The following is a 26,880-nucleotide window of genomic DNA, read 5'->3' as shown; positions in this document are numbered from 1 at the left end:
TTATACAACTTCTACCACACGACAGAAACAGAACCGCTTCCATGATGATCATCATCCTGTGAAATTAATTTGATGTTTGTGGGTAGCGTCACTGGAAATCCTAATGAGACTTCACTCGTCCAATCATGGTCACTTATGAGTTTAAAAAGCTTGTTGCATACACTAAATACAATTGTGTTCCCTGCGAAGTGGCATTGTCTTAAGTTTTCCTTTTGTTGTGATTTGGGTTCAATAATATTGCATGCAGCTGCTTTCATGCTTTCATGCATTAATTTATGTAACCTATAGCTAAGACTATCTCTGGGAATAAAAGTTGTGCTTCTTTTGTTTTATTATTCCGATCCAGATTACTTTATGCATTCATGCATTACTTCCATGATTCAAGAGCTTTAATTAATTAATACTCGGGTCCTTGGTTATTACAAAACCAGTGAAAATAATTGACGCTGAGAATTGTCAAGCTAGATAAACAATAATAGTTCAATCCATGCATTTCATCATTCCAAGGTACGCACATTAGAAAATCGAAAGGGGAATTAAAGATTCTAACAAAATTCTCAACACATATATCAACATAACATCTCATAACTTTTGTTCCAACTCCTATAAATATTTATCATTTAATCGATAAACATATTATCGATAAAACACATTGATCATAGACATGCTTCGGTAGTTTCTTGATGATATTGATCAGAGAACTCTGACAATTGCGAAGCTCTAGCAACTTCAAGCAGTTTGATTAGTTTCTTATTTCCACCAATACGGGCTTCATCAAGTGGAGTGCTTCCCCACCTGCAATCAGGAAGTAGACTAATTAGAAAGGTTAAATATGCGTGTTGGAATTATTTTGTAACGGAGCTTATATAATATATATGCGTGTGTGTGTGTATTCCAGTTATAATTATGGTTAAGGATAAGCAACAGCGGATTCGCATAGATACTAAAGTTTCAGGACACATACAAGTACAACTTGGTCGCTTAAATAAAGATTTTAATTCGTCTATTAATGGTTTTAAACGTGTTTGTTGCAGAAAGAAGGCAGTAATCATGTTACTTTCGGGTATACGCAATTGGGCGGATATTTAAACAATAAAAGTTTCAAGAAGACCATAAGGTCAGTCATCCCTGCCTCACAAACCAGATGAACATTCAGATTGTACCTGTCTTTTGATAGAACACTTGCTCCTGCTTCTAAAAGGAACTCTGCCATTGGATATAATCCTTCTGAAGCAGCTACGTGAAGCGCTGTTCGCTGATCATAATTTTTCGCATTTGGGTTAATGTCATTGGCTAAGAGCCTTTTCAGAAGGTCTAAATTCCTCCTTGCTACTGTAATACAGAGAAAATCACCAGCATCATCAATCGTAAGCGACGCCCCCGCCTTAACAAGTAAAGAAGCTACTTGATCGTGCCCATGTTTAATGGCTTCAAGCAAAGGAGTGTTCCCAAATTTATCTAAAATTACAGTAACATTCAGGGTTAATCAACAATAGTAGTAGTAGTAACTAATAAGATTTCTTCAGAAAATACATGATCCAGTCGATTTTTTTTGCCGAGCTCGTTAGAAGATCACCTGAAATCTCAGCGTCTGCTCCTTGATCAATAAGGAAACAAGTGATATCTTCATACCCTTTTGATGCTGCAACAAGCTGCGGGAAACAAACAAAGATGAAGTAAACCACACACATACACATCAGTAGGGGTGTCATCAAGGAGAAGTTATTTATGTTATTCTAGCACCATTGTTCTAATTTATAAAGATCAATTAGTAGCTTGGGCATCTAGATTCATACCAAAGGCGACCTTCCATCATAATCCATCTTGTTTGGATCTGCTCCTGCTCCAATCAAACGCTTTACTCGATAGTAATCTCCATCATAAGCAGCACAATTTACTTTCATAATTAACTCCATTTCATGATTTCCAATATATAGTATGATATCTGATTCCAAAAGCTTGTTCCGGGTATTCAAATCTTTTCCCTGCAAGTTCGGAAGTGAGCTTATGGAATTAATTTTTTTCATTTGCAAATTGCATGGGCACAACTCAGCATCTCTTGCGAGTGGAAGCAAGAAAAAGAAGACTACAAAAATTTCCAAGTCTATTTACCTCAATGAGGTTGTTTAGGATATTACGCCCATCTAAAAAATGTATCTCCAAGATTTCTCTAAAGGATTGTTTATCAAGTCGCAAGACCCTGCACAGTTGACGAACCCGAACAGCATACGGCTGGGGAGTGTTACAAAGAAAGGAAACCTCACCAAATGAGCTATAGGTTTGCAGACGCTCAAGGAGCTCTTCAGTTTCATTATCTTCATCCCTTCCCACCTTCTCCTGTAGACAATATCAAATCCATTGACATAATAATTCAGAAATACATATTGTGGTAAGCATAGACTACATATAGTAGCGATTATTTTACCCTTTACTAAGGGGTCAATGCATGAATATATACATGTAAACATAAAAGAATGAATATGGGAAAACAGAGAAGGGTGGGTCATGTGTGCATGCATGTGTGTGTGTGTGTGTGCTCACTTTGTTATATATAACCAAAAGGTAGCAGCCAGCCCAACCAGAAGGGTTTGAGGCTTTGCTGTCTTGATTTACCCTGCAAATGAATGCATGATACCATATTATTATTCATATGAATTCAGCTTATGTGTTATACTAAGAGCAACACAAAGATCAATGTTTGAGAAACTGATACAATTAATTTTGGACAGAGTGACTTTATTATGTTTGAGAACACATAACACAGTACTGCAAATGCATTAAAAACAGAATAAAGGTATAGACATAATGAGACTAAACAATTAAATTCGTAACTCATACCAGCTCACCATGGCATACTATATATAGTTGATCAACTGCTTGCCCCTGCTCTATAATCACTTCTGGTGGAAGGAAAAACTCCTCGTGAATTCTGGTTGCCTGATAAACCAGAAACCTAGGTTAGATTCCTCTACTGTAAAAGAAGTGAAGTCTAGAATTGTTAACATTTATGTTATGAATAATCAAAGGTGATGAAAATATCCAACAATGACGGTATTTTGCTCGTCAGATAGGATAAAGTTACTGAAGACAATAGCTTACAATCTGCTTTATGAAGCCTAAAGAGCACCCCTTAAACAAAGGAACTTCTTTGATGTACGGCTCATATAATTTCTGGGAAATCTACAAAGAAGAAACAATAGATTTTAGTACAGTTTCACAATCAGCCGTACGCCAATCAAAAGTAAGATCCTAACTGTATAGTGTATACTACTTGGCCACCAATAAACTCATATGTTGGTTATCTTTATTTTAATACTTTAAAGACAAGACTGTAGAAGGTCAGCTTCTAAGATGACATTCTTGTTTTCATAGTTCACCAAATGATGCAAAACCATTCAAAAAGCTTGTTCTCTTATAGTACAAATAAAATTATGCAGAGTCTGGAAGACAAGGCATCATAGGCTAAGAACAAAATGTGTCAAATAAGAAGAAAAAAAGAAAACCAAGAATAAGAAAATATTATTTGATTAAATTCGAAATCCATAGTTTTCAGCCTGAATTTAAACAACTACCTTGCTGCGAATAGAGGCTGGAATGTCCTGAAGAACAGTGGCTTCGGTGTAGCTACGGTCATACTGTAACCTGAGATGGTTTTTAATTTCCTTACTTATGCCCCTGTCAAGCCTGTTTTTGTTCATGTATTTAATTAGTTCAGTCATCTTGTCCCTAAACTTTTCTGTTTTCGATCCTTTCACAATCAATGCAGCGATGTTACCCAGCAAATAAGCACCAAGAATCATGTCAAAAGACACATAAAACATGATGAATATCATCTCCCTCACATTCACTGCATGTATCTCTCCATATCCTGGAAAACAAAAAAAGGAAAAAGCATACACATTTATGACCCATCTTGAAAATAAATCAGGGATATATAATAAGAAACGAATTAAGAAGCTTAATTAATTGATTAATTACCAACAGTGGCCATGGTAACAACAGCAAAATAGAGTGAGGTGATGTAACGCTTCCAGAGGTCAATCTCTCGGAAATGGGAATAGCTATAGTCACCCATCTTCAAGCTTCCAATCCAAGTGTATCCCTCCTGGGAGGGAGGCATGGTTGTGGCCAGATAATAAAAGAAGCAGGCAGCCGTATGTGTGCTGTAAAGTTCCACAACAAAAAGCTTGGCAATTCTTGTGAAAAGGTAGTTGATCCTTATATCTTTCTCCAGCTTCTCAAAAAACTCTGTCACTCGGCATGCTCGGCTCAGACGTATCCACAACAGGTACCTCACACCCTCTTCTCTTCCAGAAGCCTGCAATGCAATTAAGATAAGATATCATTTATTAAATCAATTTAATATTTGAAATTGAAGTTAATTAATTGTAGCCCTAGCTTACCTTGTAGATGGCGTCCCAAGGCAGACAACCCAGTAAATCGAGGAAGAAGCGAGACTTTAAGTAGCGGATGGCGATGAGGTTGCGATTGTAGACAAGTCGGTGGGAGTGGAAGTCGCGGTAGGCGACGAAGAAGCGGACGACGATGTCGATGAGAAAGGCGAGCTGGCCTGCGATGTCGAGCAGGAAGAGGTTCTCCGGCAGACCTCTGAAGAAGCCGAACTCCAAGGGGGTGAAGAAGGACGAGTAGACTGCCCATATTAGAATGAAATGCGTCCACGCCACGTACCACCTGCATTTCCAATTCCACCATACAACTTACTCACTTGATCTACACAGTTTTTGCCTCATTTAAACCACACATCACAACCGTACACAGAGGCCTGAAGCTAGCCTAGAGCGGACGAGCTTGTATTTACGGGCTATGTATTCGCGCCAAAATATGGAGTGGGCCATATCCTTACTTCTTTCATCCTAAAATATGACGCCTAAGCCCAATTTTGGACTATACGTACTACAACGTTGGACCTGAACCCAACCGGCCCAACTTAACGTTCCTTTTTCCTTTTGTGTCTACTTTTTTTTCTCTCTCCCTTATGTACATCAAAAAGTTTTTCTTGTAAGTTCCATAGAAAGTCATGAATTCCGTGATTTCACCTTTTCTTTTTCACCCAAATATATGAAGAGAGAGAGAGAGAGAACAAAATATTATTGTGAAAGGTTTCTACTTTGGCCTACAAATTTCAAGGGAGTAGTATTGTCGTTACGTTGTTTTACAACAAAATGTTAATGTTTACAAAGATTATACTAAGTACATCATTCATCAATAAAATGGTGATTTTGTGGTCTAATCAAGTGAATTACATAGAACTTGTAGTTCAAGTGACTGAAAACGTCTACTAAGCACCCAAAATCTTATGTTCAATTTACTCTAATTTACACCACTACTCCTTCCGTGTGTAGAATATAGAATATTACTTAATTTCATAATGATAAATAAGTAGGTTTCTCAGGATTAATTGTAGACCACATTTTAGAATTATGGCTGCATCCGAGGCAAAGGACAACACCATGACCATGGTGTTTCATGCACAGAAATTTAAACTAGCTAATAGACAGAAATTGAAAGTACCATACTACCAGTTATCAGGATGAATGACGAGACGATCGAAAAAGGAAGATGCAGCAGATGATCTAGAACCAGTAATTGTGAGACTGGAGTCGGTATTGCTGAAAGTGAAACGCCTTGTCCACCACCACCACCAGGGTGTTGTTGAAAGCACCTCCTCATCCTCAACCTCAAACGTCGACTCTCCATCTTCATCATACTCATCATCATGATTATCCTGATGATGATGATCACCTCCTCCTCCTGATGATGTTGATCTTCTTCTCTCAGCTCCATGCATTTTTCACCCCTCTCTCTCTCTCTCTCTCTCTCTCTCTCTCAATTTTTCAAATGAAACCAATAATATAATGTCCTGTCCAACACCTATACTTTATTAGCTAGCTATATCTATATGTGTCAAGAAAGAGAAGAAAGTGAAAGGAGGGAAGGCCAACATGTAATTAATGCCAATGCGGTATTTACTATCGGAATTAATGCAAAAACAGTAACTTAATTTGTGGTGACAAAAAGAATCCAGGCAATGGTACTTTTTAGATAAGAAAAGCTTCCCTTGGTTGAATTCGGTTCACTCAGGTACTGTTTAAGGTATCCAAATGTTTTAGAACATCCAATTAATCTTCCCCGTCCAATTATCTGCTGCATCTATGGGTGGTGATTTTTTGTTTGTACATGTGTAAGTAAGATGCTTGCAAATTAAAGTTGAAGACGTATCGATCTGATCATAACGAAAAAGAATGCATATACAACTTACAAGGGAGGGGAGTGGACATGGAATTTATACTGAGCTTTTATTCAGACGGAGGATGGGACACCACCTAACGCAATCTAGTTTTTGAAGAAAAACTGCAGAAGAGGAGATCTTTGACCTTTTTCCTTGTTTTGCTTTTAATAATTAATATTCTGAGAAAACTCAAGAGAGAGAGAGAGAGATTACTGTTGTGTTGGGGATAATACATTTCCATCTACATGTACGAGCCCACCCTAATTAAACCTCTTAGTAACCAGATGCTAAATAGAAACGTGAAGTTACAACCTAGAATAACTAGAAACTGATCTTGCCTATCTATAAATAGTCTAGTCTTGTGTTTCTTCAAACTTTTATAACTGTGAATGGATAACTAACTTAATCATCATCAGGTTATAGTTACGATTACTAACTTACTAGTTTCAGAGCTTCCCCATTCATTCACCAAACTCAAACAAATTCACACGTTTCTGTTCCAAATCCTAATAACACCCAACCTACCTGCAAATAAGTTTGGGCCTATCTTATCTTTCGAGTTTGGTTGGCCTCCTGAGGCCTCCCCCCGTCTACTCTACACTTTGGGTGTTAAGCGTTTGGGCTTCAGTAGTCAAAACATACTTGACCCTTTGGGCTTTACATAATTATTATGAACCAATAAAAGAAGACAATGGCAATGTGGACTTAATTGACATAAGCAGTCCATGTGTGGGGGCGCCACTGAATACGATTTGGGACGGCCGAACATTGATAGGGAAGTAGAGGGCGAAGCAAGCAACAGCTCACACAGTTATTTACCAAATAAATAAATCAAACTTTTTCATGGACTGCTGCTGATGTTACGTGCAACTTGCTGCTTACAGGGAGAGGGAGAGGGCTTCCGTCTGAGCTCGCTACTGTCAAGCATGATATTATTATTGTTGATGATGACGTTGCTTTCATGCACTGAATATAGTCATCAATATTTTAGATGATAATAGCCAATTTGGAATTTTTTTTTCATATATAAATACAATAAAATAGCCATCCTTGTCTCGCTATCAATCCACCAATGTGATTATGTGATGGATAATAGTCTATTACGTTTTTAACGTTTTAAATTGAAATTCACGTTTGAATATGTACTTACTCATATTATTTTAATCATTTTAATTACTCACTTCAAATATGTTATGAGCGTATACTTATAATCTTACAATTCTACAAATAATATCAAAAAAATTAAAACATCAAATCAAACAAACAAAAAAAATAACTGTTTTTTTATATTAAAAGTTAGGAAACGCAACAAGGACGTTGATTAAGACATAGGGGCACAGCACAGGGCCACCTCAGGTACATTGATTAAACCAAGTTCAATGCACACACCAATTGCAACTTGATGAGCCAACTTCCTAATCTTACAGCAAACTAATTTTTGTTTAACCTAAATAAACAAGCTTAATGTATCCATGATCTACATCAGCTCTCAAATTTCCGAACCCTAAACAAAATTAATTTAATTGAGCTCCATTTTTAATTTTATTATTAACTATGTGACTCAATCATTATAAAAGAGAGTGATCTGTTAATAATTTATTCACGCATATTGGAATCTTGATATCATAGAGGGTGATTTGGCGCTGTACATGACGAATAGTCTTCAAAACGTACCGAACTTTATAGTTTTTCTGACCATAGCTATGGCGGGTGGATTGTAATTGTTATTTTTATTTTTTTTTTAAAGTTGGCCTGTAGCTCTTATTGAAAAAACAATAATACCCGCCATTGACACGAATCTAATTTTCTATCTAGGAAGATAAATATACCAAATTAAGAATTAGCTTGTCTTTTTTTATGAGTGGTTCGTTGCTTGGCTTGTTTTAAAATGAGGTGGCAGGCTAGCCACTTGCCCTTTAAATCACGTGTGGATAAACTCACATAAACAAGTAGCACAAAAAACTTGGACACCACACCACACCCATCCATCCCTGAAAGATCTATAATTGTATATACAGCAATGGAGCCCACATCCTCTTATAAAACAAAATAAAAATATTAAAAAATTGGATCCCATATCCTTCCTCTCTATCCATGAAGCCTCCTACGCCGGCTGCTTTGGTCCGCACGTGCTTTTTTTCTCACTTCTTACTTATATAAGGAAAAAGGAAAACAAAAACTAAGTACTCGACTCCACACCAACACCACCCACAAACCCCCAAAACAAATGGCTCTCATACGAGAACGCCGACAGCTTAATCTCCGCCTACCCTTGCCCGAACCCTCCGAGTGCCGCCCACGTTTCGCCCTTCCCCTTCCTCCCACAGCCGCCGCCACCACCGCCCTCACAAACAACTCTTCCTCCGCCGCTATCTCCGCCGCCGATCTCGACACACTGCAAGTGCTCGGCCACGGTAACGGCGGCACCGTCTACAAGGTACGCCACAAGCGCACTTCCACCACTTACGCTCTCAAACTCGTCTACGGCGACTCCGACCCCACCGTCCGCCGTCAGATCTTCCGCGAGATGGAGATCCTCCGCCGCACGGACTCTCCCTACGTCGTCCGCTGCCACGCAATCTTTGAGAAGCCGTCGGGAGATATCGGGATCGTCATGGAGTACATGGACTCCGGCACCCTCGAGACCTTGCTTAAAGCCCACGGCACCTTCTCCGAGCCCAAGCTTGCCCACGTCGCCCGCCAAGTTCTCAACGGCCTCAACTACCTCCACACCCACAAGATCATCCACCGCGACATTAAACCCACCAATCTTTTGGTCAACAGCAACATGGAAGTGAAGATCGCCGACTTTGGCGTGAGCAAGATCATGTGCCGGACCTTGGACGCCTGCAATTCCTACGTGGGTACTTGCGCTTACATGAGCCCGGAAAGATTCGACCCGGACACTTACGGTGGCAATTACAACGGCTACGCCAGTGATATATGGAGCCTGGGGCTGACCCTGATGGAGCTTTACATGGGTCACTTTCCGTTCTTGCCTCCGGGTCAGAGACCCGACTGGGCCACCCTTATGTGCGCCATATGTTTCGGAGAGCCGCCGAGCTTGCCCGATGGGGTGTCGGAGGAGTTCAGGAGTTTCATGGAGTGTTGCTTGCAGAAGGAGTCCGGAAAACGGTGGACCGCTGCTCAGCTTTTGACCCACCCGTTCGTCTGTAAAGATCCGAGTATATCCGTTTTTTGATGATGGGTTGTTCAATTGTCCAGTGTCGGATATCCGTGCGAGTGGATCCGCCTGTAATTAGGAGTCGGGTCGCCGGGTTTGGCACTGAATATTTTTGGACACTAGTTACCGTTGTAGGTTTCTGAGTTGTATGTATATACTGGGCCAGAATCGAATTCGGATTCTTTCTTTATCAAGTTAATTAATTCCTCACAATCTTTATCTGTTGATTAAACTCCATTTAAGAGAATCGAAATCAAATTTACTCTGATTCCTTTGATTAATTATGGCTCTTGAACATCGGCAAATTAATTAACTGACTTTCCAAGTGACTAGAAAAGAAAAGTCGGACTTGTTGCATATACTCAAGTTGAAATTGACGAGGAAAAGACCACGAGGATTATTACAAGTATGTTTTGATTATGACATATAGGAAGAAAGAGGTTGTACGTAATTGATCAACCATACTAGCTTAGCTAGTGTACTCAGACCAAAAAAAAGGCTTAGCTAGTGTACAAGACTAGACTAGTCAATTTGGATCCATATAGGAAGATAGTAGGAATTAGCAGAGAGAGAGAGAGAGTTCAATTAGAAACCTAAACACTTAAAATTTGGTCAATTTTGCATATGTGGGTTAGATCAGTTGGTCAATGATTATGAATCCGCCTTACGTCTCCAACTTCGAATCCCCATCTCCATAATTGATCAAAAGAGTGGACTTGCCCCTTTATCCCAACTTCAAATTCCCTTCCGAATAAATTATATATATTAATTTTTAAAAAATGTGCCATCTTTTCGTTACCCCCCAATTCTTCTTCTTTTTTATATTTTTCCCTAATTAATTAAGAGCTTGGCTAAAGCGTGCAAGAAATAAATAGATCCTGCTGCTAACAATTCACCCCTAAATCCAACAACAAAGATTGAGATTAAACAATGATAATGTCCAACCAACGTGCTTACTTATTGTTTGTTGTTATCCAATCTGGATGAATATCTTATGAGGTTGGTTTCTAGGTAGCCCTCCACTGGCAAGTGGCAAAGTTCCAAGTTGCTATATAAAAATAAATGGAGAGAATATGCCCCGTTCAAGCGTCTCTAAGCAGATACATGTGACATCACAGATAAAGATTATAAACTTTTTTTCTTTTGGGAAACGATCCTAGCCGTTCAATGATATTTGTTGTTTTTTTCCAGCTGGAAGATGATCTGGTGGTCCATATTTATACATAAATATATTATTATATGATTGGCTGCCCCGCCAACCTAATCCGGTGGATAACAAATTTGGCGCAAGTGTGTGCTATCATCATGGCACGAAAGTTGGGTGCGCTGCTTCGCGACAGCTTCGATCCTAGAAATAAAAATAGAAAAATATGACGAGTCGGTAAATAAACTTCCTACAAAGTTGAGAAATACATGTCAAAATCAAAGCTTGTCCTGTTGCCCGTGCATGAACCCGCAACGCCCTTTGTCTCACGATACACCCCAACTTTAGTCTTGAGGGGCCATCAATCATGTTTCATGTCATCATCTAAATACCTTAACTTCTAATGTTATTCATTTCAACTTTCTTTCTGAAAAAGTAAAATTCATTACATATGTGGTGATGTCAGTTGTTCAGAATAATCACTGACATCGAAGTTCGAATATATTTCATTTCTTATATATTAGAATAATTAGGAAGAAAACGAAAATCTTCTCAAAAAGAAAAAAGCGACTATTTATTAGACACATGAAAAAGAGCAGGAAAAAAAAAAGGCCGAGTATAATAATGTGAGCTTGTAATTAAATTAGACATTAAAGTGATTGATTGTTTAATTAAAACCTTCTGAAATGAGGCATAGTGGGTGAAGTCGCACAAAACACGCCCCTTACCGTTCGGTTAGTAAGTCCCCCAACCACAAAAGTTGGGTAGCAAACCTCCAAAAAAGAAAAGAATGGATCCTCGATAATAAAAAAGAAGAAGAAAGAGACTATCCAACTCATTTTTAATGGGCATAGTGAACTTGACCCAATCAATTACATGGACTGGAGCTTTTTATGTTTGAGAGCAATTAAGTTAGCCCAGCTGCATTACGAAGCCTTAGAAACTCTTTTGTTTTTGGGCCTTGAAATTCTTGTAATTCAATTCACACTTGTTGGGCGTTAGCTGTCCTCCTCCTCAGTGCCCAGAAGGATAAAATTCGTCAGATTTTGCAAGCCACGTGAGTTTCTTACTCGTACAGTCGCATTGACGCGTCGCTGCTCATGACCGAAAAAAACAAAAAGCTCATGCAAGATGTCCAGTACAAACTGCAACCTTTTACTTTGTTTAGTTTTGGCCCTCCCGTAATTGAAAAGAAAAAAGGATTTATAGGTGGCAGGATAAAATGATAAAAACTCCTAATTTTAGTTAATAAAGATTTGGATTTAATTTAATTTTTTAATATGTAATTGATTTGGTAATTTTGGTTGTAGAATCCTTTTATTTGGCACAGCCGCGCAGGGTCAGGGAGCATTGGGCGACTGAGTTAACAAACGAAAATGGTAAAAAATGAAGTTAATCTATCTTCTGCCAATCCCATCTGTCGCCATCAACATGCAGTCCCTCTAATCTAATCTTTGGGCATTAAAATATTCAAACTTTGCACCATCAAATTCAACCAAATGCTAGAAGACGCAATTGATTCCTATAACTCCACGTTCTCATAGAGCCCACTGAATATTTTTAACTCGGATTCAATCTTGATCATCATCATCATCTTCTTCTTCTCGGTCTTGTTTTTCACACCTCGAGACTACTTGCACAAGAGTTAGCTGAAAATTCTTGATCCATGGCGTCTCTCAGTTTTACTCAGATCAGAGGCAAGAACCCAGTTGCTGAATTTTCCAGGACTCGTCCAGAGTTGGGTTTGACTCGGCCTAACAGAGTTGGGTTTAGGGTGTTTGCCTCTGAGTCTGAGACCAAGGCCGAGCCTGATCTTAGTGTTACTGTTAATGGTTTGCACATGCCCAATCCCTTTGTTATTGGCTCCGGTCCACCCGGTACAAACTATACGGTCATGAAGAGGGCGTTTGATGAAGGGTGGGGTGCTGTGATTGCCAAAACTGTAAGTCTTGCTCTTCTTTTATTTCTGTGTTCGGATCCTCAGTTTGAATTATAAAATTGTGAGCTAGTGCTGCTGATTGATGGTAGCTTATTCATCTGTTTGGTTGGTTACTGAGAAATTTGGAAGAAAGTATGTGAAAATCCAGAATTTGTTTAGCAAAGGTACTGCTTTTGATATCTTTGATTTTGTGTAGCTAGTGCCATTCTACCTGAATGACTTAAAATCAATTGACAATAATGTTGAACATCTTCAGATTCATTGATTTTGGGGAAAGCCCATTTTCTGAACTTTGTTGCAGACCTTAATTCTTCAAAACGAATTTTGAGGTCATTTCCGTAGCTGAACCATTTCCATTGCTGGATATTGAGTCATTTTCTGTCTTGTATGTGGGTTGCAATTTTTGCATTCAATCTTAACTTACGTTTTGATAGGTGTCACTGGACGCAGCAAAAGTAAAAAATGTCACTCCTCGATATGCTAGGCTACGAGCAGATGCAAATGGCTCACCCAAAGGGCAAATTATTGGGTGGGAGAACATAGAACTGATAAGTGATCGACCTCTTGAAATCATGTTGAAAGAATTCAAGCAATTAAAACAAGAGTATCCAGACAGGATTCTGATTGCTTCAATTATGGAGGAATATAACAAAGCTGGCTGGGAGGAACTTATTGACCGTGTCGAGCAAACTGGAGTTGTAAGATATAGCAATTAACTAAGTTTCTATTACAATTTTCCTACTTTGAGCTTGGAGCTTGCAGCATTTGTCATCTAACATCTGATCTTTTTTCTTAGGATGCCTTTGAAATCAATTTCTCCTGTCCTCATGGTATGCCAGAACGCAAGATGGGTGCTGCAGTTGGCCAAGACTGCGCACTTTTGGAAGAAGTCTGTGGATGGATTAATGCCAAAGCTACAATTCCTGTTTGGGCTAAGATGACTCCTAACGTCACCGACATCACACAGGTCAGCTTGCTTAACTTCTCCCACTTTTGCATTACTTAAAGATGTGTTCTTGTTCAGAAAAATTCAAAATGAACAGGTCTAAATTAACAGCAGTTTCATTTCTTTACTATTTCATATTTCTTCTCTTTTTCCTTTAGATGTATGCTACAAGACGTTTATCACTATCATTTACAGTAAATTCTATTATAATCTTCCTCGTATCATTTATCCTTTTGTTTGTAGCCAGCTAGAGTGGCTCTGAGCTCAGGATGTGAGGGGGTGGCCGCTATTAATACAATCATGAGTGTAATGGGGATCAATCTAACTACCTTACGGCCTGAACCTTGTGTGGAGGGGTATGCATGCTGAAACTAGAAATATTATATTATTTAGTTTGACTTGTCATTTATCTCAGGAAAACATGCCTAATTTTCTGTCAGATACTCAACTCCCGGAGGCTATTCTTCTAAGGCAGTTCATCCTATTGCACTTGCAAAAGTGATGAATATTGCAAAAATGATGAAATCAGAGTTTGGTGATAAGGATTACTCACTTTCTGGTATTGGGGGTGTTGAGTCCGGTGGTGATGCTGCTGAATTTATTCTGCTTGGAGCAAATACTGTTCAGGTATGTTGTGAAACTAAATTTTGTAGTTTTTGTATATTACTCTCTACAATTATGTGTAGTAATGGACTCTAAAACCTTCAACACACACGATTTGACTTCGTGGCCAATAGTGTTAATCTCCATAATTGACTTAGTAATGTACAGATTTTGAGGTTATTCTGCACATGTTATGTTAGGCACCATGCCATGATAAGTGGCAGGACCGGCCTAAACAGTTTGAGGCTCAATACTACTTGACTGTAGAAGAAATAAAATTCTGTGATTGCTCTTGCAGGTCTGTACTGGGGTCATGATGCACGGATATGGTATGGTGAAAAAACTCTGTTCTGAGCTTCAGGATTTTATGAAACTACACAATTTCTCATCTATAGAAGATTTCAGGGGGTAGGCAATTTCTTTTTAGAATGAATGTTACGTCTAAACAGAATTATAATTTCAGGTGAAAAATCGAGTATACTGATATTTTCGGTCCGTCTTTTCTTTTCAATGAATATGCAGGGTTTCCCTTGAATATTTTACAACACATACTGATTTAGTACGAAGGCAACAAGAAGCAATACAACAGAGGAAAGCTGTCCGGAAAGGTTTGCAATCGGACAAGGAGTGGACAGGAGACGGCTTCGTCAAAGAGACTGAAAGCATGGTTTCCAACTAAATTACACAACCATACAAGCGTTGGCCGGCATATGATTGAAATATATGGGATGTTCATTTTTTTTCTGGTGTAGAGTTTAGCCCAAATTTCTTTTAATTTGGAGAAATGAACTGTATGTATGAACATCTCAGTTGATGTAATAACTTGTTAAGATATGTACTTTCCAAACCATCCAATCAAGCTAATTAGTTTTTTTTTTCTTTTTTTTCTGGTTTCAGTTTCTGACGAAGCATGAAAAATCTATATTATCCTCCAGAGTCCAGACGTATTTATAAATAAATCGATTGTGCTATTGTTAGTAAAAATAATGCATTGGAAATAGATTGGTTGGTGAATACAAAACCAGCTTCGTTCAATTTGGTTGATTCCCTGGAAATATCAGACTAATAAATGAAACAGCTTGAGATAGACGCATAATTAAAATTAAGGACCAAATTTTACATGCCATGTTGCGCACGAGTGTGTCACAACTCACAAACGTGATTGGATTGGAGGCAAATATCATACCATATATATAAAAATTATATTCTGGAAAAATTCATCAGGTTCCATGAAAGCACTGCATCCTCCTGCCCTTTTGCCCGTCTGCAGACTGCAGGCACAATCAATTGTAGCTTTCACCTACGATATTACAAGATTAATTCACCACAGAAATTAACTAGCTATAGTATTATATTTGTATATGCATGTGGTTGGTGTGGGTGTGTTTAATTTAGATGGTCAACAGACTGACCGGAAAGTGAGGTGGCCGGTTCAGGTTGATGAGATCCTGTTAGCTCCTGGAGTTGCAGGTGCATGTTACTTATGAAGGCCATCGACGTTTGCTGCGGTTCCTCCATTGCTTCTTTCAGCTTCCCAAGTGCCAAGCAATATGCTTCCTGAATCAATAATATATTATACATACCCCAGTCCAAGTCCAAGTCCCAGTTACAGTCCCAGTCCCAGTCCCAGTCCAGTACCAGACAAGTAATAATAATTAATAATTTTTGTTTAGAACAGAGACAGCAATATATTTAATTATAGATATATGCATCCAGCTCATATTTCTTGGTCTTTATATCTACACAGTTAATTGCATGCGTTACTGTAAAGACTTAGTGTGCATTAATTTGGGGTATTAATTAACTTCCTTGAGTACGTACTACCACTAGCTAGCTACTCTACTCGTGGTGTGCATTAATTTGTGTGTACGATGATGGAGCTAGCACACAAGAGAGAAGGATAAGGTTAATATATGTGAAGAGGGATCAATTTTAACTAATTACCATGAAGTGATCGAGGTCAGATTGTCGATTTTCACTGGCCTTGTACTTGTTGTCAAGCTGCTTCATATCTCTGCTAACATCTCCCTCCAGGTCTAGGTCACCACTAATTCCACCGACCTGATGAAGATTTGAAAGAAGAAGAAGAAGACCACGACGGATCTAATTAATTAGTAATTAATAAGAATATATGCAGGCAGCAGGAGGATGGATGCCCTATTTTGTATCAGATAGAAGGCACATATACAGATTGTGCAAGCAAGCTAGGTATACCCCAACAAGGCATATATTTAAGCCTTAACCAAACTTGTATTGTAGCTATAATAACCTTCACTGCAAATCAATTTACACACTACAAACACGCAAACATAGGGAGTGGGAGAGGGATCTAGAGAGAGAGAGAGAGAGAGACCTTCAAACAATCCAAGTGAGCTTCAACCAACAGCCCATATAAGGGATGGGTAGAGATTCTGTTTTTGAGGATCTCATGATCTTCAACATTCTCTTGTTTTTCTTTCTCCTTGTAAGTAGTAGAACTACTCAAAGCTCCTTCCATATTATAATTACAAATCTTCTAACGTACCCTGGAGAGGAGATCGACTCTAGCTATATATACCTATAAGTATAAGCAAATACAAATTCTCTGGACTGCACTAACAACAATTATGCATCATACCAGTCTTACCATTTTTGTTCACATTAACTATATATATACTAGTCTACTAGTACTGTTACTCTCTCTCTCTATATATATTATATATTACAACTAAGTGATCAGTGCAAAGAGAGTACAGACGCTCCCATTTTTGGAATTCACCACTGGAATGACTCATGCATGCATATAATTTATATTTCATATATTAATTTGATCAGTCTCTCATCATGATCAGTCGGTCAGAAACACTAATGCGTAATTGGGGTGTGGGTTTTTGGCCTTTGAAATCTCTCTCTCTCTCTCTCTCTCTCTCTCTCTCTCTCTCTCTCTCTCTCTCTCTCTCTTTTTCTGTCTTTATACATGAAAGAAAGTAACATATCAAAGGGGTTTCTCGAACTGCGGGGACTTTGCTGGTACGTTTCTTCCTATTCATCCGTCTGCATTGCGTGTCTTTATATAAGTTTCCTTTTTTACTAGTCAATCCCTCACTTTTTCAAGCAGTACTTCCAAATTCCCCACTGTTGATGTATCAAGGCTGCTTTCTTTTATCAATGTTTGCTCACATTTATTTGAGGAAGAGAATGTTTCCACTACTGTGGATGCACTCATACGAAAATGACCCTTCATTGCTGTGCCTGTGATATATATGGTATCATAGATTATGTACGTACGTACCCAGACATTAATTGATCCACCAAAAGCTTTTAATAAATTATTATTCAACCATTTTCCTTTATATATAATATATCATACAACCAAACTAACTGGTAATCAAAGGCAGATATATATATATATATATATCTGCCTATCTATCTATCTATAATGGATTAATTTGTAGTTAAAGTTGTTCATAATCTTTATTTTAACACAAGATCAGACTGGTTTTAGGATTTCACATCATTTGGTTATTGCACACGCCGATTTAGGGTTCTCCAGTCGCTTTGTTGCAGGTCTCAAATTAGGGTTTTGATTTTGGGAAGAATTGGGGCAAATTGGCGGGCTAAATACAACTGATGGGTGAGTACATGCGAAATGACCATATACCCCAAGTTGAAATGCCACATTGCTTCCACATCAGCTGATTTAACAATTTTTCTCTGAAAACTAACAGAATGAGGCAACCTTGGTCGCATAATGGAAGTTCAGAGAGGGGCGTTGAGTCATTATAAACTTCAAGGGGCAACCTGAGACAATTTTGAAACCACATAGGGTATTTCAACAAATAACCCTAAATTATATATGTGGACTACGTTTTCATTTATACAGATCTACTAATGATTGTAAGAGCAGTTCAACCGGGAGGCCCCAACTCAAGCAAAAGGCCCCCAATCCGGTTTTCAACGCCCAAGTCTTGCTAGGGCAAGAGCTGGGCTCCACTAGCCCGGGCAAGTCCAAAGGCAAGACTTGCTTGGGCTGCTGCTTAGGTAAGCTGACTTAATGCTGACGTTAGCAACCAATTTAAATAACCCAAAATTTGGAAAGAAAAAAAAAACCAAAAAACCAAAAAAATTTAATTTTTTTTAATTATTTATAAATACCTTGTCATATTCTTCACTTCCCACACCAAAACTCTATACAAATTCATATTCTTATATCTCATATGAATAGTGGTTGCCATGGCAATGGGTGGAAAACCAAAAAATAAAATTGCAAGGGCAAGCACTATTCATGTGAATAGTAACAGCCATTGTTTCCCTTATTTTTTGCCATGGAAAATGGATGAAAATGCCCTAAGAGATAAATAGTTTTCATGCCCCGACCCTATTTTCTTATCTCTCTCCTCATGTTATAACACATTTTAACTTAATCTGTTACCCTATAATCTATGTTATGCTAGAATACTTTACTAGCTACTTGTATATTATGCATGCCCTTTTATATTACGTTATGCTAGACTTGTGAAACGTGATAATTCCGAAAAATAGTTGGTCTTAGACTAGTAATAGTAGTATGTAATGTAAAAACCCAAAGGTCATTGTTCAGCGTGCATGAGGTGGTAGTATTAGACTAGTAATAGTATATGAGATACTGGATGGCCCTAATTACGGCCTATGATTCTATGAATAATAGACTGCCTTATACCTAGTCCTTTTGGGCATGCGCAGCAGGATACATGCAAATTGCAATGCTATCTTAAATCTTTTGTTGGGTTGGGTTGGGTGATCCTCTCCTCTCCTCTCCTTGTCCTCTTAAAAAACTTAAAGCTAGCCCAATGTCGTCCAAACCCAGCCCATCTTTAGATTTATCTCTGGCTCTGGCACAACAATTGAGCCCATATATTTGTTGAGATAACACGCCCTAGTCGTTAATTAGTATGGTAATTTGGTCATGACTGATGATTGATGATTGAATTGAAGAGTTGCAAATTCATGAGTCGTGAGCTTTCCACGTATATACATATATATCAGAAAGAATCTGTCGCTACACAGCGGACCATAGGATGCTTATCTTGTCTACAACAGACAGTGGCAATAACCAACACATACATGTGGGTTTCTGCAGTTAAACAGCATCCATGTTGGAAGGTTTGATATGCATCGGGCACCCCCCATATATATACATACATGCATATATAGCAAGCAGATATATGGCTGATATGATATGATATAATATAACAAGCTGAAAATTGAAGATTATGACTAAATGATTTGACATGGGGGATCAGAGCTAGCCTAGGTACGTAGCAGATATCTGGCCATGTGATAATTTTTATGGGTTTATTTATATATGTGTACAATTAGGACTTTACGAGCCAAATTCATGCATATATATAAATACTTCACGTGATGCTCGCGATGGACCATGTGCTTTGGAGGTGAACGATGATTGGGTTTGTTTTGAGGTTGACATGGTCTGCATTGCAATTTGCATGTACAGGAAGGAACAGAGATGATGATATATGAGCTGGCTTTCCAAATTAATTGTGTGCCAAGTGCCAATCTATCAGAGACTAAGAATATTATATTATATTTACCCTAAATTCTCTTCGAATTAAGCTTTTCCATTAATACTACTGTTGGATCCGAAGCATATATATATCCAGGACGGGGAAGGAATTAAGGTAAGGTCTTAGTTTAGCTAATTAATAACTTGGCTATGTGTAATATGTTAACATCTCCATCTGCATCTCCATCTCCATGTAATCTTCATTGACAGTACTGTAAGGAATACAACAACGTACTTACGGTACGACGATGATCAATTGCAACTATATATGTGTGTGTGTGTGTGTCTGTCTGTCTGTGCTTGCATGTTGGCTCATCGCCCTCCTCTAATATTAATTATATGCGTATATATGTAACACTGAAACATCAAGGTAGGAAGGATCAACTTCAGGACTTTCCAATGGTAAATAAATTATATAGGGCTCTTCTTCTTCTTTCTCAGTGCATGCATGATGTGTGCATGGTGGAAGTAGTACTGCATATATTAAAGGCATGCATCCATCCACATATATATATATATATATACATATATTTAAAGAAGCATGTATCCATATTATATTCAAGAAAAATAGCTATAGAGTAACAGTACGTACTGTTTCTCGCTAGTATCTCCGTACCAAGATGTGACTGAAGACAGGAGTTGATATATATATATATATATATATATATATGAATTTGTTATATACGTTCAAAACTTCTGGTTTTGCTTATGCCTACGCTAACTTACTCCAACATCCACTTGCCCCACCTGTCCAAGGCAAGAATCGTATATATACAGGCAGCGCAGGCCATCAACACACACACACACACATATAAATATATAGAGATAAGAGGAAGAGGCAAAAAGGTGTGGACTGTCTTCCTCTATCGGCACAGTTGCAATTAATGGCTTTTGGGATGAATAACAAGCTGCGCATTAATACTGCTCTGGTTGCATTTATGCTGCTGCTGCTGCTGCTATTCATCGTCGTATATATAGCTGATGATGGTAAACATTATATTTGGTTAACTCTCAAATTAAAACTATTCTTGTTGATCATGTTCATGATATCTAATTGTCAAAAACATATTTAAATTAAGTCCTTCAATTATTTATAACATGACATTCTTTTTCTTCTTCTTGTCACTCACGCCTATATATAGGTACAGGAACAGGAGGAGTTAATGACGAAGTTGCAAGTCTTGTTGAAGATGAAGCCGCCAAGACCAAAACTACCAAAACTACCAAAACCAAAACAAAGCAAGAGACTAATCTCATGAGGGGAGAAGACTTGGACTTACTGGTCATGGATTACACCCCAGCTAGAAAGAAGTCCCCCATTCATAACTAAATAATTATTTAATTATATATTATATATTATAGTGAGAATTAAAAATGTAAAAGTTTTATTTCTTAAATATTTATAGAAAAGTATGTATTATAGCAGGGTTCAATAAAACCCGGGAAGGAATAATGTTGTAGTGCGGTCGTATTTATTTGCCACGACTATATATATATATATATATATATATGTTCCATTGCATGGCAGAATTAAACATTTCAATATATATATCTATTTCTCATTTTCCTTAATTATTATCTGCTGCTAATTTGTGAGCCAGCCAATTAATTATACACTGACGTGATAGGCAATGATCAAGGATAGTTCTTTTCTGTGTTTTGATTGAAGGAGTTAGTTAGTCACCCAATTGCTTGAACTTAAAGATCCCTTTCCTCTCCTTCCCGCCCTTTTCTATCGATCGATTCGTTGTTTTTTGTTTTGTGCTGTAAAAGCAGTCGTCCTGAAATGCTACCGTCGCCATGATATAATTGTCGTCTTTTGGCCTATGTATACAAGGATTTGGCTCCAATTGTCAACCTTCAATATAGATTCGAAACTACGACGTGGGGATGATGCTAGGTTGTGTCGATTTCAAGTTTAGCCGGTGTGGCACTATGGGTTTAGTTTGTGTGGCACTATAGCTCTCTTCGGGTTGCTCGAGAGAATATGGAGTAGTGATCTTGTTTTAGTTTAATAATTCCCATGAAATCTTTAGGAGTTTGATATGGTTTATTCTTTGTTTAAGATTTTTTTATTTCCTTTTGGCTTTTGATACAGATTTGTCATTTCTACGGTTGTGTGGCAAATCTTTATTATATGTTCGAGTACATGTGCTTATGGTTGCTGATTCAGGAATTTTAATCATTTTTCTCTCTAGGTCAACTCAACTTGTAATATTTTTTCAGTGGAGAAGTTGGCAATGTGCTTCTTCCAATCCAAAACTAAGAGACCATAGATTTTGGTTGTTCACTGCCATCCTTATTTTTTTCATTATTGTAAATTTAAGGAATTTGAAATAAAATACTTCATCTTATTGTTACATTTGAAGGATTAATAGCTATGCAATTAGACTTTGCCATTAATTTCTTTCCACAAGAATGTCTAATTTTCTGTTCTGTTAGGAAGTACTTTTGGATTAATAATTAAAAAAACCTAACTGAAAATTGGAATCAAAGCCTATATATATAGTTTGAAAGAGCAGGAACTTTGGTATTGAACAATTAGGCTTAATAAGTAGTAAGGCAGGCATGGATATATATGCATAATTCACCAATATGGACAGATTTTAGGTTTCATTGTATATTTCTTGTCAACTTTTTATATGGATTCCGAACTACTACAAGTAGTTTAAAAACTTAAACTATAGAAGTGTTCTCTTATATATCTCTCTCATCTCCGATGAATTCTTTCCTGATTTTGTACAAATCATTGCTCCTCTGCCCAACGTCTGGCATGGCCTTACAATTAATGCTTTATATGCAACAGACCATACCAACCTCGACAAGAGCGGCATGAGGAATGTTGAGAGCAACTGGAGGCTCTCTGCAATTTTTATCACAAAACGCATAAGTCATGATCAGCAAGCGCTTCAACACGTCTGAGCCATCACGCACTGCTAAATGCACCTGCCCCAGGAAGTACGCTGTGCCACTCTCCCTTGCATCTATTAGTTCTTGCAGCTCATCCCTAACAGATGCTCGCATTTTCGGACTATTCGCCGGCAACATGAACCGCACCTTTTTTCTCATCACTGAACCCAAACCACTCTCCACTGCATCGGCCACCATTGGAGCTAGCTGAGTTTCAATATTGCTCACCAAGCTCACAGACTCCTCAACTGAGTTTGTTTCATTCAATGGAATCAAAGCGCTTCCATCAGCTGGTGGCTTTCCAACAACCACCATTCTTCCTTCTGATGAATTCAGGGATTCAAACTCATTTTCTTCCATGGTAATGAACTCTCCGATTGAACTAATAATCTGTTCTTCAAAATTATCAGTGTCCCTAATAGGATCACAGTATCCATATCTCACGACACACCGATAAATCTTCAAATCTTTTGGGCCAACCCTGCCAATAAGATACCTCCGACTTGCGGGGACATAAGGCATTGGTAGGGACTTGAACGACACGAAGATCAAAACTTGGTGAAATGCAGGAATGTTGGTAATGAAGTGTGAGAAGAAAGCTGGAATTCCTGTCACTATATCAGTATAAATGAAACCAATGCCGGGAACCCTGGTAACCCCCAGGCCTGGGCTAATATCAGTAAGCCATTCTGCAGATACCTTGTTTTGTAAGTCAAATTCGAGCTTCTTCTTGGTTCCATAATGCCATGAAAGCATGACCGTCAAGGACAATGCCAAAAGGACAACCAAATACCAAGCTCCCTTATGGAAATTCAACATACAAGCTGATACATACATTACCTCAATGGATCCAAAGAATATCAGACAACAGACAGATTCGAACAAATTCTTCTCCCAGTACAGGGCAATTACGAGTGACATGAGACAAGTCGTTACAAGCATTCCAGAAATTACGGCCAAACCTGTGGGAGATTGAGCTATTAATATCTATCAGATAACAGCTATATGTAAATAATGAAGTTCCTAGAGAGTATGTCAGGGGTTGCTATACTGGAACCCTAGTACTAAAGAATACAGATACTGTTTGGAATGCATACCTGTGGCAGAACCAATTCTCATAATATCATGGAAACCAATTGTAACAGCGAGGCTTAGAACCATCAATAGCCAGTTGATATCAGGAATGTAAACCTGCCCGTGTATCTTATCTGATGTGTGAATAACTTTTACTCTGGGGAAACAACCAAGTGCTAGGCACTGATTTATGATGGAAAAACTGGCTGTTATGGTTGCTTGGCTTCCCACCACTGAAGCAAGAAGGGATAATGCTATGAACCAGTGGCGAATTCGGTCTGGACTTTGCTTGAACAGTACATTCTTTATGTTAGATATCTAAAGTTGGCAGATGAAGCAACTAATAAAGAAAAATAGGTGTGCTTACGGGGGATGGATTCACTGAGATGATTGAAATCTGCAACATGCAAGTTTTTGGAGATATATGCAGCCTGGCCGGCATAGCATAAAACAAGGACTGGATAAATCAAGCATACAAATGTAATCTGCAGCAGGACACCATCCACAAGTTCATTTTAATTTCAGAACACACTTTGATATAAGATTCAAAGAATTTGAGATATATCAAAAACCTTGATCGATTTCTTTCTGAAATGACCTAGATCTGCAAACATTGCCTCTGATCCTGCAAAAGGTACTGTGTTTCAGGATCTAATGAAAACATCTGGTTCCGAATAAAATTACAACATTAATTAAAGATAGTAAAATGAAGCTCATGGGATCTTAGTAAAACCTGCTACACACAAAACGATGCTGCCTAGAGACCTCCAACTTTTGATTTCAATGTTCTTAACAAATCTGTACATGTACATTGGGGAGACAGCATGGATAATTTGTTTGTTCCAGTGGAAAATGTTATATATACCGCCTCCACCGATGAATATCAGCCAAATGACAATAATTGGAGCAAAAATAAACCCAATTTTATGAGTCCCATAGTGCTGTAGTGTGAAGAGGCACACCAATATAGCAGATGCCATTGGAACTGGTACATCTATAACAAATAAGATTCCAAGTGAACAAACAGATTAGCTAAGATATCCAAGTCATGACCAATACAGTAGATGCAATGGGAACCAGATAAACTTTGGCCATCATGATTGACAGGCTCAGAATGTGTTGTGTTTATTTTCCAGGTGTAGTGTGTATTTCTCCTTTTAGTTTCTCCGGTTTCTTTGCTTTCCATTTTACTGGACATGTGTGCAAGAGTGCCTCTACAAAAATTATGTTGAGTTATCATGAAAAAAGTGTTCAAGCATCTTCAGGTCACTGAACAGGAAACAACATAAGCAAAGAAGGTGGAACAGATGCAGTGGAAGTACCTACTTGATGACAGAGTACTCACATTTCTCAAAAGCATTTGATATGGCCTCCTGTTTTCTTGGTGAAGATGAAACTGGTAAGAACCACAAGATACAACTTAAGTGTCAGAGTAATGATTGAGTATATAGCTATTAAAGGATGATTGAAAGAAATATATATTTTTCTAATTGAAGTTACTGCTAGGTCTTACATAAGTGTGCCATATCTGACATTGATCTTTGAACACCTGATGAAACTGAATACACTGAGGAAGACAAAGACAAAGAAAACGAATCATTCAAACATTTAATCATGTCTGAAATAAGTTTAATGCAGAAATCCAATTTTCTTAGAAATTTCTAATATTATTTAGAAAAATTGACGAGGAATGCCAAACCAGATAGAGCTGGGGTAAGCACCCCAACACCGATCGTCATGCAGGAACCGAACAGAGCAAGGAACAACATTAAATAGTGGCTACTTTTATGTTTCTCAATGGCTCTTCTAGCCCTTGATTCCACCTTTATCTTGAAAGGACTTCCCGTCTCATAATGCATAACCTCATTAGCACTTGTGTCATTTGGAAGCAGACCCACTTTAGCATGCCTACACAGGAGTGAATACAAAGCAAAAGTACCACCTACAAGACGATAAAAGCGAAAAATTATTGCACAATCCTAGCACATAAATTCCTGTCATTAGGAGGATAGTAGATAGTTACCTTCTCCATTGTCATCAGCTCTTAATACTATAAAGGCATACTTGAGTAAAGAAATGATGGTAATAGTCCAGAAAATACAGGAGAATAGTTCATAAACAGTCTCCTCTGATTTGATATCTTCTGCAATCATTGTCCCAAAGACATATAAGGGAGCAGTACTCAGTTGACCATATATTACTCCAAGGCTCTGAAATGACAAAAGAAGTGTATGCTTCCATGTCTCCTGTATATTATATGAAGTCAAAAATTAGATGATAATAAGGTGAAGCTCATGATAAATGCTGCACTTGTATCTCTATTGCTTTATTACTCATTGTGGGGCAACACTAAGGCACTGATTGGTAACCTTGTATTTCTTTAGCTGGAGTTAGCACCAAGAAGCAACTGAAATTGCAATTTCAATTGGTCCGGTAAGTAATTAGGAGTATTTCAACACAGGCACACACACTTGATGATGGATATAATGATGCATGCATATGCATTTTTTCTTTTTTCATATTGAGCATGTGATCTGGTGATCTGCAATACCAGAAATGGAAACATAAAAAGTTGGTAAAACCCCAATTGATCAAATAAAACAAGCTTATTTACGACGCCAACCTAAGTGAAATGCCAGATATCGAGCTCCAATTTGAAGACTAAATGCAAAAGGAAATATACTGTAAGCAGTACACACCATGGAAAGTTTGGATCTTGGTTTTTTTTTCTTTTTTGCTCTTCATGGTAAAACATCAAAATTTACTAGCTACAGAAATATCAGAGCAATACAAATCAACTAACTATAACAACCCAAAGAGAGAGATCATGGGTCAATGCTTCTGCAAGTTCATACATCCATTTAGTACCAAAGCAGGCAACTTTCTTAAAAGAAAAACAAATAAGTAAATAGATTATAAACAAAGTTTTGTACTTGAAAAGAAAAACAGAAGCAAGAAAGTAACCTTGAACTGGTTAGAAGAACCGAGCTGAGGATCCATGTTTGATGTATGTATGTCTGAAAGGAGTAGACAGATTGGAAAGAAAAGATTAAACTGAATTCTAAAAAATGTGTGTTGATTTATATATAAATGAAAGACAGAGAGCTGGGAATGCCAAGCGACTTACACAATGCCTCGTACACGGAGTTCACAATGGAAAGGATTACAACTTAAAGAGAAGAGAGAGAGAGAGAGAGAGTAGTTGATAGTTTTGTTTGAGGTTATACAATTACTCCTACTTCTAACCTTACCAATAAATAAAGAAGACGGTCTGTTTTTCTGTTTTTA

General features: G+C 38.0%; 5 protein-coding genes across 8 annotated transcripts; 2 read left to right on the top strand and 3 right to left on the bottom strand.

Annotated features, from left to right (window-relative positions):
- Positions 1-466: 466 nt before the first annotated feature.
- On the bottom strand, positions 467-5,865 carry LOC103338807 (potassium channel SKOR-like). The gene is made up of 11 exons (XM_089042006.1): positions 5,541-5,865; positions 4,404-4,692; positions 3,979-4,318; positions 3,573-3,868; positions 3,100-3,180; positions 2,839-2,937; positions 2,113-2,337; positions 1,797-1,985; positions 1,577-1,652; positions 1,164-1,458; positions 467-795 (listed from the first exon to the last, which is right to left on the bottom strand). The coding sequence occupies exons 1-11, from the start codon at positions 5,807-5,809 to the stop codon at positions 657-659; spliced, it is 2,298 nt and encodes a 765-aa protein (XP_088898132.1). The 5' UTR covers positions 5,810-5,865; the 3' UTR covers positions 467-656.
- Positions 5,866-8,349: 2,484 nt separating this feature from the next.
- LOC103338665 (mitogen-activated protein kinase kinase 9-like) lies at positions 8,350-9,647 on the top strand. The gene has a single exon (XM_008241894.3). It carries the CDS (start codon positions 8,478-8,480, stop codon positions 9,450-9,452), a length of 975 nt encoding a protein of 324 aa, XP_008240116.1. The 5' UTR covers positions 8,350-8,477; the 3' UTR covers positions 9,453-9,647.
- A 2,269-nt stretch (positions 9,648-11,916) lies between these two features.
- Positions 11,917-14,949, top strand: PYD1 (pyrimidine 1). The gene is made up of 7 exons (XM_008241895.3): positions 11,917-12,520; positions 12,952-13,215; positions 13,314-13,484; positions 13,707-13,819; positions 13,904-14,090; positions 14,365-14,474; positions 14,589-14,949. Exons 1-7 carry the CDS (start codon positions 12,245-12,247, stop codon positions 14,743-14,745), a joined length of 1,278 nt encoding a protein of 425 aa, XP_008240117.2. The 5' UTR covers positions 11,917-12,244; the 3' UTR covers positions 14,746-14,949.
- A 104-nt stretch (positions 14,950-15,053) lies between these two features.
- LOC103338667 (homeobox protein knotted-1-like 1) lies at positions 15,054-16,717 on the bottom strand. 3 transcript variants are annotated; one of them, XM_089042007.1, is made up of 4 exons: positions 16,420-16,717; positions 16,011-16,127; positions 15,479-15,623; positions 15,054-15,337 (listed from the first exon to the last, which is right to left on the bottom strand). In XM_089042007.1, the coding sequence occupies exons 1-4, from the start codon at positions 16,561-16,563 to the stop codon at positions 15,267-15,269; spliced, it is 477 nt and encodes a 158-aa protein (XP_088898133.1). In that variant the 5' UTR covers positions 16,564-16,717; the 3' UTR covers positions 15,054-15,266. The 3 variants fall into 3 exon arrangements, with proteins under 3 accessions (XP_088898133.1, XP_008240119.2, XP_008240118.2); XM_008241897.2 differs by having other exon boundaries at positions 15,057-15,366; positions 16,420-16,711; XM_008241896.2 differs by lacking the exon at positions 15,054-15,337 and having other exon boundaries at positions 15,453-15,623; positions 16,420-16,716.
- Positions 16,718-22,155: 5,438 nt separating this feature from the next.
- On the bottom strand, positions 22,156-26,851 carry LOC103338808 (potassium transporter 2). Of its 2 annotated transcripts, XM_089042005.1 has the most exons (12): positions 26,720-26,851; positions 26,557-26,609; positions 25,616-25,838; positions 25,292-25,534; positions 25,106-25,159; positions 24,919-24,988; positions 24,670-24,806; positions 24,326-24,586; positions 24,165-24,217; positions 23,960-24,077; positions 23,616-23,870; positions 22,184-23,480 (listed from the first exon to the last, which is right to left on the bottom strand). In XM_089042005.1, exons 2-12 carry the CDS (start codon positions 26,590-26,592, stop codon positions 22,402-22,404), a joined length of 2,529 nt encoding a protein of 842 aa, XP_088898131.1. In that variant the 5' UTR covers positions 26,593-26,609; positions 26,720-26,851; the 3' UTR covers positions 22,184-22,401. The 2 variants fall into 2 exon arrangements, with proteins under 2 accessions (XP_016651176.1, XP_088898131.1); XM_016795690.2 differs by lacking the exon at positions 24,670-24,806 and having other exon boundaries at positions 22,156-23,480; positions 24,938-24,988; positions 26,720-26,849.
- Positions 26,852-26,880: the final 29 nt, after the last annotated feature.

The sequence above is a fragment of the Prunus mume genome, linkage group LG7, assembly GCF_029339155.1.
Source record: "Prunus mume cultivar Tortuosa linkage group LG7, ASM2933915v1, whole genome shotgun sequence".
NCBI lineage: Eukaryota > Viridiplantae > Streptophyta > Magnoliopsida > Rosales > Rosaceae > Prunus > Prunus mume.
Note: the sequence above shows the minus strand (reverse complement) of the source record. Positions and strands in the feature narration are given on the sequence as shown.